The following is a 15140-nucleotide window of genomic DNA, read 5'->3' as shown; positions in this document are numbered from 1 at the left end:
GGTTCCCTACTGAAAATTCAAATGGCTAATGTTATTTTTCTAAAATATGTACCAAAAGGTATACACAGTCAAACTTTGGTGCTTGTAACCAGATTTGAAGGATTCCTCTGCAAATATTCTGTTATCTGCTGCGCTAAGAGGCCGAAACATATCTAAAAAAAAATTTTGACATCTGCAATAGGAGTGTGCGATGCTGTATTTAGTCATTTTGAGTCTACTGCCTCTTCATCTGCACCTCAAGTAAGACTTTTTTTGTGTGCGTTTTTGCTTTTTTCTTCCTTTAATTCTACTGGTGCCTTCTATTTACAGTATCTCAACCAATGAAGAAATTCAAATGATTCCATTCCCTCCTCTTCCTCCTTCCTCTTCATGGTTGTATCAAACCATCAGCTGCCTTTCTATATGCAACCAAATCAGCTGTCGTACTGGGCTGTAATACCTATAAAGGCCTTGAGAGCCATTGGTGCTCGTGTCGCAGACACCTCCAAAAAGAGTCATTCACAGCATGATAGAGTTGATTTTACGTTGTGGTAGAACTGATTGTAGCACTGTGCTAGAGTATATTTAACTCTATTTGGACTGTGACCAAATGTTATCTCAGCAGAGTAAATTTTACCGATCAGAGTGCCCAGCAGCTGCTGCTGCGCCTTTGTCATTTCAAAGCGTCAGTAACGACTTTCCAATTATCGCCTAGTTTTCTGCTTAAAATGGCCTTGTTTCTGCTTAAAACTGACTTTAGAATGATTTAAGAGGTTTTACATTCTCATCTGATGGTTGATAATCACATTAATCCATTTGATCGCTTTTGGTGTAGAGAGTCGGTGTCAGACGTGCTACTGTGGTCCCAAATGATGCATGCACAGTGAAGGCAGGGCAGGCCAATTTTAAGGGGGGACCGTTTGGTTTTGCGACACCGGTGCTTATCCCCAGATTCCGGAACATACAGTGGATATGACAATAGTCCATCATAGGTTGCATCCCCAGCCAAGGCTGGTGTGCATTTACAGCTGGGAGGATTGAGACAAAGCAGATGAAGTGTCTTGAGCGGCATGCAGTAAATTGAAATGAACAGTAAACAGAGTTAACTGAAACGGAGCTGAATATGTCAATACCTATACTGCTGGGATGTAGTTCAGGAAGCAGTGGCGAACTGGGGGCAGAGATATAAATAACTTGGAAATGTCAACAAACAGATGGCCAAATAAATTAGTCTTTACAGGGAAGGGATATGAAACAGTCCGTAGAAGCAACAACTTTTGTCATCACTAGTAGTCAACACCTCAGAAGCCCGCGGGTCACTCTGTGCACTCTGAATGGCACATTGACATGGTGTCCTTACAGCTTGTGATCACTGCGACTCCTTCCAAAGAGTACTTGTTACTCTTCCACTGAAGAATCTTTCATTTCATGTAGTACTGGTCATGAGTCATCATGAAGCACCATTAAGAGGTTGTGACGTTCTTTTAAAATGTGTGTGTATGAATAGTGCACTCAGACAGTGTTGCAGTCTTTTTACTGTGCGGATCATGGTGATATCAAAATAAAATCTTGTTTTGCAACAATCTCAATTTTTTCACCATTACCGTATTTTCCGAAGTCTAAGGTGCATCAAAGTACAAGTCGCACTTCACAAAAAAATGCATTGTGGCAGATTTAACAACAGACAGGAACTCAGGGGAGCACATGCACACCAATGCCTGTGCTGTTATTTAGCATAAAGACTTTTAAGTAAGTAAGTAAGTAAAGTTTATTTATATAGCACCTTTCAAGATAGAAATCACAAAGTGCTTCACATAAGAACAAAGAAATTAAAGCAGCAGAAACATAAAACCATAAAACTAGGTAAAAGCCAGCCTATACAAAAGGGTCTTTAGCTTCACTTTAAATGTTTCAACAGAGTCCACGGAGCGTAGGTCCAAAGGCAGTGCATTCCACATTTTAGGTGCCACCACCTCGAAAGCACAGTCTCCCCTGGTCTTCAGTCTTGTCCTAGGCACAACCAATAGGCCCATGTTGTGAAAGTGACGTGACACGGACCCACAACAGGGGGCGTTAATGAACGGACAATGGATAAGCCAAAAAGTAACAATTTAATGTTGTGAATCGCACAACAACGTACAGACAATAACAATATGGTGGACTGTCAATCATACACCAGGTGACGTGTGGGCAGGCTCGACGATAGAAGACGCCTGGAGAGAGAAGAGCTGGATCCCCACACAGCTTCCACCACCAACGGAGCTGAAGAACACTGGCGCCACCAAGCCCTGCGCCCCAGGTGGCCGCTGTCTTCAGCAGTCAGACCCGGTACTGCTGGCAGAGAACAGAGACAGTCCAGATGAGTGTGAGTTCGCACACTCAGTAATCCCACAGTCTGTATTAAGTAAAGGAGGGAAAACCTCCACCTCCAATCACACACACTCGTGCAGCTCCTGGTCAACCACTTATCTGAGTTGGGGTGTGAGGCGAAGCCGTCGCTGTCACACCAAACGCCAATCCTCCAGATAAGGCAACACTCATAGAAGTTCAGGTTAAACACACAGTGTCAGGCAGCAGAGAAATTACCTGAATGGTAGTTGATTTCTCGGCGAGGAGGTGGAGTTGCAGTCCGGTCTTTGTAGTGGTGGTGATGGGTGACAGCTTGTGTTGATTGATGACAGCTGTCACCTCCAGCAAAGCCGACGCCCTCTCGTGCTTGAAGCCCGCACTTCAAGCAGGGCACCATCTTGTGGTGGTGGGCCAGCAGTACCTCCTCTTCAGCGGCCCACACAACAGGCCCAGGTCCGAAGACCTCAGAGACCTGCTTGTCACATATGGATGTAATAGCTCGGTGATATAAGATGGGATTTGACCATGCAGAGCTCTAAAAGTCAGTACTAGAATTTTAAATTGGAGTCTGAAATGGATGGGGAGCCAGCGCAAGGAAGAGAGGATTGGGGTTATATGTGACCTCTTTGATGACCTCGTCAGCAGCCTTGTAGCCGCATTCTGAACCGTTTGTAAGCGGTCCAAAGAGGACTTGCTAAGGCTAAAAAACAGTGAGTTACAGTAATCCAGACGTGACGACACAAATGCATGAATGACCATCTCCATCTCCGCCCGAGACACAATGCTGCGCAGACGGGCAATATTATGCAAATGGAAAAAACAAGACTGTGCCAGGCGAGTAACATACGCGTCAAAATTGAGGGAGTGATCGAACGTAACACCCAAGTTCCTCACTGCTGAGTGAACAAAAGGGGCCAGAGAACCAAGATTCCCAACCACAGTGGGAACAAACTCGTCAGGGGCACAAACAAGGACCTCAGTTTTTGCTATATTTAAACACAAAGAGTTGGCCACCATCCAGCCACCAATAACCTCAACACAGCTCTGAAGAGCAAATACCCTAGAGACCGTTTGAGGAGTGAATGAAATATACAGCTGGATGTCATCTGCATAACAGTGGTAGGAGACATCTTTAAAACTGCTCAAGACATGACCAAGTGGGAGCAAATATAGAGCAAACAAAATAGGTCCCAAAACAGAACCTTGAGGCACACCACAGGATAGCATGGCAGAGGAGGACATAAATTTACCAGTAGCAACAGCGAAAGTCCTGTGTGAAAGATAAGATAAAAACCAGTCCAGAGCAGACCCAGAAATGCCCACCCAAGTCCTTAGTCTCTCAACTAAAACTCCATGATCCACCGTGTCAAAAGCTGCAGAGAGATCTAAAAGGACAAGTACAGAATATTCACCTGCATCTCTGCGCATTAAAATATCATTTGAAACTCTGAGAAGGGCAGTTTCTGTAGAGTGCAAGTGACGGAACCCAGACTGGAATTTATCAAGAATATTATGTTCAGCTAAAACCTCATTAAGCTGTTTGGTCACCACTTTCTCTAAAACTTTGTAAATAAATGGCAACTTTGAAATTGGTCTAAAATTTTGAAGGAGTGAAGGATCAGCATTAGGCTTTTTTAAAAGAGGGTGAATAATTGCCTGTTTAAAATACTGAGGGACATAGCCGGAAAGCAGTGATCTGTTTATTATCAATAAAACAACCGGGCCAATAGAATGGAAGACCTTTTTAAAGAAGGAGGTAGGGACGATATCAAGTGGGCAGGAGGAAGGTTTCAATCTGTCAACCAGACCAGTGAGCTCTTTCAGTGATATAGGTTTAAAACTATCCAGAACTGATGGCCGGGTAAGATAGGGGACAGGAGAAGAAAGAGGGGGATTAATATTTGCCCTGATATCACAAATTTTACTGATAAAAAAGGACAAAAAATTGTCACAGTCTTCATTTGACTGAATGATAGCAGCAGGAGATGCAGGTGTAGCAATGTCTCTGATTGTGTCAAAACTGTGAATACTGTCATTCATCCAGGGGAAGGAGTTATTCAGAGGGGCGTGTCTGGTTTTAAAAGGAGCCACTCTGTCCAAAATTGAGAGACAATGATGATTAAAAGAATTAACTAAAATATCAACATCATCTGAACTAAACAACTCATCAAGGTTAAAAGCAGCAGAAAATACATCTGCAGTAAAATGATTAAAAATGCGAGCGCAGATCACAGGAGGAGCAGATTAATCCAGATTAAGAGACAAATGAAAGAGAATACAAACATGATCAGAAATAAAAATATCCTCAGAATAAATAGACTCAATATTAAGACCCAGAGTAAAAACAAGATCTAAAACATGACCTTTGCTGTATGTGGGGCCAGACACGTGTTGGATCAAATTGAAAGATTCCATCAGACTGATGAATTTAGTAGTAGATTTATCTGAAGCATCATCAACATGGAAATTAAAATCACCAACAATTAAAAGTCTGGACAGCTTGAGAGTTGTAGATAAAAAGTCACTAAACTCCTTGAGGAAGGAAGTGCATTGACCAGGTGGACGATATATTAAAACACAATAAAAAGGATTAGTTCTCCCAACTTTTAAAATCAGTGATTCAAATGATGGAAACGATTCTGAGTTCACGCGTCGACACACAAAGCTGCTCCTACAGACTGCAGCAAGTCCTCCACCACATCCACACAAACACGGTGAGCTGAAGAATCGGAAATATTTGGGACAGAGTTCAATGAGGGGGGCGAGTTCCATCTCCCTCTGCCAAGTTTCAGTTAGAAACAAAAATTCCAGGTCCTTGGACCGAATATAATCATTCAAAATGAAAGTCTTATTAGTAATGGAGCGTGCATTTAACAGCGCCATCCTGAGAGGAGCTGTAGCTGCCAAAAATAAACCAGTAGCTGCCAAAAATAAACCAGTAGCTGCCAAAAATGCCAAAAATAAACCAGATGGCAAATAAACGTGCAATGGACAACATATGGGATCTTATTTGACTCAGTCTGAACAAATTAAGTCATCAGAGAAACAGGGATTGCTTGCCACAACATTGGAAATACTACAATAAAAGTTTAAGTGCATTTGATTTTTTTTAATCAGCTCTGTAATTTGGGAATTTTGTGCATTGCTGTAGTGAATTTTTATTATTGGTAGTGTTTTTTTTAATGCACTTTCATTCCAGGTAAAGCTCTATATAATTAGTATTATGACAAGAGTATTGGTCGCAGGACCTCGCAAACCCGTTTAAAAAAACACAACTTATACTCCGGAAATTATGGTACATTTGACTCTCAACACCCAAGAACTCCAGGTTTGATCTTATACTGTACGTGTTGCCCTGTGATCCCTGACAACCGACAGTCTGGGGTTCTTCACTGATGTTCATAGTTTCCTTCAATGGCTTCCATCAGATCTGCTGTATTTTCTGGAAAAGAAGTTAAAATGTGGATAACCTTTATCTTAGCAGTAGTTGGACGAGTTCTTCGAAAAATGATATCAATGTTTTTGCATGAGTGAACTGACAGAGCCAAAGGACATCAAACACAGGAGTTCAGCCTGTTCAGGTTAAAAGATCCACATGATCTTTAACAAGAAAACTTTACATAAGACAAGAGAATGACAGAATGTCTAACTTTTTGATAGGTAGCTTAACTTTATGCAAAACCTTTTTTTCTCCTCCCATTCTGGGTCTCAGGTGGATTTGGGTGTATGTAGGGTGTACGTTTGTGTGACTGAAATGATAAATGGTCACATAAAGAGGTTGCGCAACACCTCTGAAAATTCAAGTCTTTAGAAGTTACTTTATACCCTTTCAGAAATGTGTGCACAGCTGAATCCTGCTCTCTGTACTTTTCCCCATGCAGCCAGGAGCTATGGGAGACGTCGAGGTAAACTCAGCCGTCTACACCCTGTTTTTTTGTTGTTGTTGTTGATTTTGTTGTTGTTGTTTTTGCTTGTTACTTTGTAACATTATTGTTTCAGAAGTTACAGACTTCAGGTGTTCAAGATGAATACACAGTAAAATAATCATACAAATTAAGTTAAGTCAGATTTCAGCAGCAAACACAATAAAGGAACAGAATGACTGTACATTTAAGGATACAGAGAAAACAAAAACCCATAAACTAGAGCCCGACCGATATATCAGCCGGCCGATATTATTGGCCGATATAAGCCCTTTTCAAAGTACTCACTATCGGCCGAAATTTTGCCAATAGAATGGCGATAATTTCTCATAAACAGAACAGTTCCTGAAATAATGTTTGTGTCAGCAGTGTAAAATGTCCTTGCACCATTTGTCCAGTAGATGGAGCTCTGACTCCATTCAACTGAGAGCTGCTTACACCCCTGCTTAAATGTGTTCATCACCGGCCCCCGTAGTTCGCCGTCACACTGCACCGATCGGCTGACAAAAGCATAGAAGTAAGTTTATAAGGATGTTGTTTGTAATAACTTTGCGGTTACATTCACCCCACATTTCTCCCGTTTCAACTCAGTTTGATTAACTCAGTTTATGTAGTAATGTGTCAAATGTGCTTCATTGCATCGGTCACGCTTTTTATTAAGCCCACATTGTGTAGACCTTATTTCTAGCATGAAAAACTTTTGTTTACTGCTAAAACGTTGAAACATTCAGATTCACCGGTCATCTGTAAGAGTTCTGGGAATTACTGCCATTCGCCATTAACCCTCTGGGGCCGATGCCATCATATACGACGGCTGGGACCAAGCTTTACTAAATTGTAAATAACATAGCTTTTAGCTCATACCTTTTTTGTTAAGGGTCCAAAAAAGAACATTTTATTCATTAAAATATATATATATATATAATAATAATAATATCGGCTGATTTATCAGCTATTGCCAAATCAGCCGATTTATCCATTATCAGCATTTTTTTTTTCATCCAAATATCGTTATCGGCCTCAAAAAATCCATATTGGTCGGGCTCTACCATAAACTGCTTCTTTTCACCACTGAACAGGCAAACATGTCATAAGACATATCTGTTAACATGGACAATCCCTATGGACGTCCACATAGGAAACCTAAAAATAAGAGTTCTAAAAATAAAAGTTCCAAAATACCTCTTAAAAGTGTTTGTATTATGTAGGTCCACGCTTTTTAGTGTAATTTCCATACTTAAAAGTATTAACATTTTAACACGATGAATAGAGTCAATATTAGCTCAGTACCCGTTAAACTTTTAACACTACAAAGTGTTAAAAGTTGTCACATCATGCTAAGCTGTCATTCAGCAAATTCAAAGTGGGCATTTAAGTCATTACGCAATGGTAGGGCTAAGCAGATAAAAGAAAATGTATCAATACCAACAGAAACTTTCATTGACATAATCTTGCTTATGTCAGTTAATTTGTTTAATTTTTCAGGGTTTTCAGTGCACGGCTTCAGACATCAGCATTTGGCATCTACAGTATTTGACGTCTACAGTTTTTGATGACTATCAACAAAAGTCGGATATCCCATGTTTGACCTTTTGTCCTGATTCAGCAGGGTGTCTGCAAAAAAAAACACCCTGAGTTCTGTCAGTGATGACCGTAGATGAAGGCGGTGTTCATTTAAAAAAAAAAATAAATAATTGTTCATTCATCATAGTCGGGGTAAAAGTTTAAAATTGTGATTTTTTTTTTTTTTTTTTTTTGGGGGGGGGGGGGGGGGTTTGAGTCATGTCGGTCAGCCCTACACAAGGGCACCTTCCTTATGGTAATGAGAGTGCAACAAGTGCTGTTATTTCACTCCTTCCACCCACATTTTCTTGTCTGGTCAGGAACATGAACCTATGACTGCACTCTCTAATCACAATCACTGACCACTTCTCCAACAACTGGGCAGCTACTTCCCCAAAACTACTACAAACAGAATACTGACAACATAATGAAAATGTAATGCTTACATAAAGTTGTGATAATGTAAGGCAAAAATTAATGCAGTTTACTTTAATGTATGATATCCTTGTAATTGAATAGAAATACAAATGGCAGACATTGATTTTCTGGTTGTCAAGGCTGTAAAACAACGTCATCCATGTGGAAACAGACTGTTGATGGATGAGGACAGAAATGAGGAGTCAGCAGACAGGAAGGCAGTAAATCAGACATGGGAAACAAATGCAAGAAAGCAGGCAGACAGCTAGACAATCTGGCACTAGAGTGAAGAGCTGTGGACAGCTAAATAGTGCATGATTCAATTCATGACTGTCAGTGCACTTGAAACTGGAAGCCAAAGTGATGGGAAGCAAAAGCCACTCAAAATAAACACAGAGCAGATATCAAATTTGGAGCACATGGAAACATTAACACGGAGGATAAAATCTAGATGGCGTGAGGAAACTGCAAGTACTAACACAAAAAGCTTCATTAAAACCCCAAGAGACAGAAAACGGACACCACAGACCTGAACCATGACAAAAGTGAAGCACAGTGCCCCCAAATTTATTGCTACTGTGCATCTAACGCACAGTGGTTTTCATACCAAGCCCTCACTCACTCCAAATCACAAGTCCACTTGTGCTTTTGTGGGCGTGGTGGTCTAAAAATCAGGTCTGGTCAGACAAAGAGCTGACATGCTCCTATTGTTTGACACCAGAAAGTGTATGAGCCCAAAAAAACCTGGTCTAAAGTCCAGCAGTGTGTATTTGTGGTATTTAAGGAGCACAGTCTGAAAGAATCACACAGTGGCTTCATGACACACGTACACTCTGCTTGACTATACACACAGGGATGTGCATTAGCATATCAAACGACTACTGGCAGAGCAGTGTCTTAGTGGTTAGCGCTGTTTCCTCACAGTAAGAAGGTCCTGGGATCACTTCCTGTCTGATCCTTTCTGTCTGGAGTTTGCATGTTCTCCCAGTGTTCGCGTGGGTTCCTTCCTGGTACTCCAGTTTATTCCCACAATCATAAACAAGCTTATTTAGCTCCTTTCTCTGCCCCTAACCAAGGCACTGAAAACAAAATTTAGAAACAAAATAAAAATAAAAATCTTGTTAAAACTTTAAAAACTGGTTTGTGCTACTTTTGCATTACATGGGTCCAAAATTTAAACATGGCTAGAAACAAACAAGTACACTGCTGTCAATAGATCATTTATATGGCTAACAGCCTGTGCTTTTAAACACACACACATCACACATAGTGCACAATAGAAAAGTTCCAGTTGGACAGATTGAACAGTTCTTAACTTACCTTAAAAAGTACTGCAGGAGATTGAACTTATCACTTTCACTCATTCAGTTTTTTTTGTGTGCAAGGTCCACCTGAAAGTCTGAAACAGCTGTACATACATGCACAGTCATGCATGGTATTCGGGGAACACACTTCACATATAGTGGATGTGTTAAAGGTTGCAATATTCACAACAATTACATGTTAACCCAACTTGCTTAGCAACTTCCAGCATTATGTGTTATTTGACAGCTGATTGTGAGGACACACTCTGTCCATGCAGGTCCATTTCTTTACCAGAAAACTCTTCACTTATGAGTGCATTTGGTGATAGCACCCCCTTCATACACTTGATGCATTTGTGCATTCAAGGAAGAGGCAGGTGCCAATGGCTGGGTGGATTTTTTTGTTATGCCATTACAGTGCATTGACTAAATAAGAGGATAAATCTATCCACTGGGCACCCAGCAACTGCCTTTGCACTCAAGCTAGCAAAGTGAAGTTGGACATGGTTCAAATTCACCTGTGCCACATGCTATGTGCCTGCCGTCAACACTGTGGCCTGGCATATGAAAGAGAGAGTAAGTCATATACCAATGCTAACAGTGCAGATCTGACAAGGGCTTGAATACCCCGTTTTGATGACAACAACTACGGTGTCATAAGAGTCAAATTTTTCAATGAAGAAATAGATTAACTCCAGTTGTACTGTAGCTGGAATTCATCACCACCAGAATTTTAACACTCCTGAAATTGCTGTGTGATGCATTTACTTTGTGATTGTGTGGTTTCAGAACTGAGACTTTGTGTCACAGTTTATGAACAAACAGAAAAGAATGTGCTTGTCGATTGTTGCTTTTTTCAGGTTTTGTCATGTATATATGAAGCATTTTAAGATAAGATAAGACTTTATTGATCTCACAGAGGAGAAATTCAAATGTTACGTCAGCTCTTAAAAAACACACAAGATGGGTGCAAGTAGAGGAAAATGTTCATCAGACAGCGTGTGCAAGGATATGCAATAATAATACTTGTAACAGTACAATAAAATGAGAAAGTGAGGTAGAAATAGAATATGTATATATACGAGGTCTATTAGAAAAGTATCCGACCTTATTATTTTTTTCAAAAACCATATGGATTTGAATCACGTGTGAATACATCAGACATGCTTGAACCCTCGTGGGCATGCGAGAGTTTTTTCACGCCTGTCGGTTACGTCATTCGCCTGTGGGCAGTCTTTGAGTGAGGAGTCGCCCACCCGCTCGTCGATTTTTTTCATTGTTTAGGAATGGCTCAGAGACTGTTGCTTTGTTTGATCAAAATTTTTTCAAAACTGTAAGGCACAACTGAGTGGACACCATTCAATAAATTCAGCTGGTTTTCGGTAAAAATTTTAACGGCTGATGAGAGATTTTGGTCTGTAACTGTCGCTTTAAGGATGGCGATCTGCGCTTCGAGGCGGCAGCGTCTCGCCGTTTCAAGTTGAAAACTTCCACATTTCAGGCTCTGTTGACCCAGTAAGTCGTCAGAGAACAGAGAACTTTCAGAAGAAGTCGGCATGAGGAGTTTATTCGGACATTCCATTGTTAACGGTCATTTTGTAATGAAAGAACGTGCGGGCAGAGTCGCATGTCGGGCTGGACCCGACCGCGGGGGGTCGCGGCAGGAAAAACACCTCCATTGGAAATCTTAACGGGCAAGTTGGAACATGCCCAAGCTGTTAAACAATTTCTCAGTTACTCACTTGTTGAAAGCCATTAAAAGCCGCCTGAATTCTACAAATGGTTTTCAACACGGAGGTGTTTTTCCTGTCGCGGCGCACACAGATTTGCCGAGTCGTCACGGAAACGACTCTGCGAATTTGCGCGCACGTCTTTCATTAAAAAATGTCCTTAAACAGTGGAATGTCCACATAAATTCCTCATGCCGGCCTCTTCTGAATCTTCTCTGTTCTCTCACGATGTCCTGGGTGAATTAAGCCTTAAATTAGGATGATTTCAGATCGAAACAGGCCGACGACAGCGCCTGGAAGCGCTGCAGGACGTCCCGCTCCTTGGGAAGTCCTTACACCGACAGAAACACCCCATAATCTCTCATCAGCCGTTAAACTTTTCACAGAAAACCAGCTTAATTTCTCGAATAGTGTCCACTCGGATATTCCTCACAGGTCCAGAAAAATTTTTGATAAAGCAACGCGCGCCGTCTCGAGCAGCGTGTGAAACAAAGGAATTCAGCCGAGAGGGCGGGACCACATCTCACTCAAGGCCTGCCCACAGGGAAATGACGTCACCGACACGCGTGAAAAAACTCACGCATGCGCACGAGGGTTCAAGCATGATTGGTGTAATCGCATGTCATTCAAATCCATATAGTTAAAAAAAAATAAAAGGGTCGGTTTATTATCTAATAGACCTCGTATATATACATACATATTTTGGCAGCCATTGCTTCTGTTCAGCTAATTTCTAACTACTTTTTGTTCCACACACAACCTGTCTTTCCACGCCTACTATATCTCCAACAGGACTGCATATCCAGGGGCTTCATCTACAAAGACTTGCATCGATTTCCTATTAAAACATGGCGTATGCCAAAACCCAGAAACTGGCATAAGCACAAAAATATTATCAAAGATGTATCAAAGGCATTGGCATGGAGTCACACACGTACCATTTGTACATTCCACTGAATGTGGAATTGAGCGTGAAACCAAACCCTTCCCTGGCCACGCCCCATTTAAATATGCAATTTCATGTAAATAGGCCCTTTGAGCAGGGATTCCCCACGACATCACATCACACAACATGACCACAAAAAAGAAATTATACTATAGATGATTGGAAATTATGTGGAGACACGCAGGGACAGTTTATTCGGTACGCTGTTAAACAGATTAATCATAAAATTGGAAAAAGTGTTCATGACAGCGACGGAACATGTGTGTGTGAGGCCAACACGCAGAACATCGCACACATACTGACGTTAAAAAGGTGAGGCATGCCTCCGCTGACAGTGTGACATTCACAACTTAAACACGCGTTTATTTACAGATACTGAACTCAGAAGCTCTGCAGCTCTCACCATCAAGCAGAAATAAAAAAATTAAATTAATAATAATAATAAATAACATATTTGAATGCGCAAATGTTCATTCACTGGTTTACGTTCAGATCAATTACACAAATATACTATTTACACAGCAAGCAGCTGCCATCGTGCACCATGCCAGCCACCAGCCTGATGCACATTTGCACATCACATATGATGCGAACATGTGTGCAGTCAGTAGCTCCGATTACATTAGGGGAACCGGCTCTCGCAGTAAATGGCACTTTAAAGTTGGAATGTGATGTACCTGGATGACATTCGGATCATTGCGTTCCACACATCTGCTATGGCTTTGTTCAAAGTTGACTGGCACACTCCTGACTGATTGGCCAGCTCACGCTGGAATGCCCTGTTTACAGGAATCGCAGCATGGTCAGCGCCTGTGTGGGCACAGACAACTGCCTGGCTCCTCACCATATTGCGCTCTGGGACGGCTGCAGTTCTGCGTGCAGCGTGCAACTCCAGTATCAGTGGCCTTTTTAATCATAATCAGTTTATGAGCAAATTATTGTCATTTGCAAGAAAATCCTCTTGTTCCCTGAATACACACTCACGTCGGATTGCATCATTTGCAAAGTCCTCTGTTGCTAACACAGCCATTGTTAGTGCCATTTTACACATCACTTTGCGCATGTTTTTATATCCACCCATATAATTGCAAACACGTGGGTGCGTTAATTGCTCATCACTGTGTCGCTGACATGCGCGTCATTCTCTTAACTTCTTGTTTTCACACTATTAACGGTTCCTAGCATCACCTCTACATGTCGGCAGTGGAACAATAGCTGTAGAAACATGCTTACGCCAGCCAAGATTTTTGCGTGATGCACCACACATTTCCACAGTCATTTCACTTTTGATACATCTGAACGTTGGCGTGGAGATGGACGAACGCCACGTTTTTGTGCATAAGCACACTTTGTGCATGAGGACCCTTATCATTTGTGTCTGTAAAAGATAGAAAAAGATGATCTTGAAAAAGTAAATTGTACATAATCTTTGATATAAAGCAGTGACATCTCTCAGACATGAGGGGCCTGATTTACTAAAGGTTTGCTCATCTTAAAACATGCGCAAATACCATACCAACCATTAAAAATGTACTGTATATGTAATTTAATAACGGAACACACTCAGGATTGTGTCTTTCAAATGTGTAAAATAGCACATATTGTCCATTTAGCACATTTGCCATAATGAATATGCTATTTGGAGTTTGTCCACCCAAGTGCACAAAATGGTGGGAGGAAACATGCAAATAGGTGCTACAATGGTTCAAATCTTACTTAAAGGTCAGCGCCCACCTTGGCTCTATGTCACTGACAGCTACGAATCAAGCCATAAATCTTGCTGTTATTATTGACTCAGACCTGAACTTCAACAGCCATTAAGTTTATTACTAAATCTGCTTATTACCACCTGAAAAATATAGCTAGAATTAAGGGGTTTCTGTCTAAACAAGACATGGAAAAACTTATTCATGCAATCATTTTTAGTAGGTTGGATTATTGCAAGGGCTTATTTACAGGCCTTAACAAAAATCAATCAGACAGCTGCAGCTGATTCAGAAACACCTTCAAACACCAGGGGCCTCATGTACAAAGACTTGCATGGACTACTAAAAGTTGGCGAACTCCAAAACCCTGAATATGGCGTAAGCACAAATATATTCAGATGTATGAAAATGTGCGTAGGCATGAATTCATGCATGTTCTATTTGTACATCCCACTGAACGCGGAACCAAACTCCTCCCTGGCCACGCCCCATTTAAATATGCAATTTCATGTAAATAGGTCCTTGGAGCAGGGATTCCCCATGACATCACATCAGACAACATGAACACAGAAAAGAAATTATACTACAGATGACTGGAAATTACATGGAGACACGCGGGGACAGTTTATTCGGTATACTGTTAAACAGATTAATCGTGAAACTGGAAAAATGTTTGTGGGAGCTCCGGAGCTTGAGCGTGTGAGGCTGACACACAGAACAGCGCGCACACACTGACGTCAAAAAGGTGAGGCATGCCTCTGCTGACAGTGTGACATCACAATTTACACACGCATTTATTGACAAATACGGAACACAGAAAGCCTGTTAAGAAGCTCTGCAGCTCACCATCAGGCAAAAAAAAAAAACCCTTAATAATAGTAAAAACATATTTGAATGTGCACATGCACAAATGTGCCTGTGCTGGTTTTCATTCGGAACAATTACATGAATAAACTGTTAAAACACAAGCGCACACCCCCACCCCACCCCATCGCGCACCATGCAGCCTCTACATATGATTTGAACACTAATGGAATGAAAATATTTCCTATTAACAGAAACAAATTCATCATGTGATGGCGCCTTTATAATAAAATGTGTGCAGTTAATAGCTCCGATTACATTCAGGAAATCGGCTCTCGCTGCAAAATGCGCTCTAATGTCAAAATGTACCTGATGACATTTGGATGATTGCAGCTTGGCGCAAGGTTGACTGGCACACT

The 15140-nt window shown here is 41.3% G+C and overlaps 1 protein-coding gene across 2 annotated transcripts in view; it reads left to right on the top strand.

Annotated features, from left to right (window-relative positions):
- The window catches only part of cpeb2 (cytoplasmic polyadenylation element binding protein 2), an 85713-nt gene that overhangs the window by 53170 nt on the left and 17403 nt on the right, over positions 1-15140 (top strand). The window contains exon 4 of one of the 2 annotated variants that reach the window (XM_034180551.1): positions 6210-6233. The exons of the other annotated variant lie outside the window; for it this stretch is intronic. Within the exon in view, the coding sequence (XP_034036442.1) occupies positions 6210-6233 (24 nt within the window). The remainder of the gene's footprint in view (positions 1-6209; positions 6234-15140) is intronic. 2 annotated transcript variants of the gene reach the window in all.

Source organism: Thalassophryne amazonica, chromosome 10, assembly GCF_902500255.1.
Source record: "Thalassophryne amazonica chromosome 10, fThaAma1.1, whole genome shotgun sequence".
In the NCBI taxonomy this organism is placed as follows: Eukaryota; Metazoa; Chordata; class Actinopteri; order Batrachoidiformes; family Batrachoididae; genus Thalassophryne; species Thalassophryne amazonica.
This window is presented reverse-complemented; position numbering and strand designations above follow the sequence as displayed.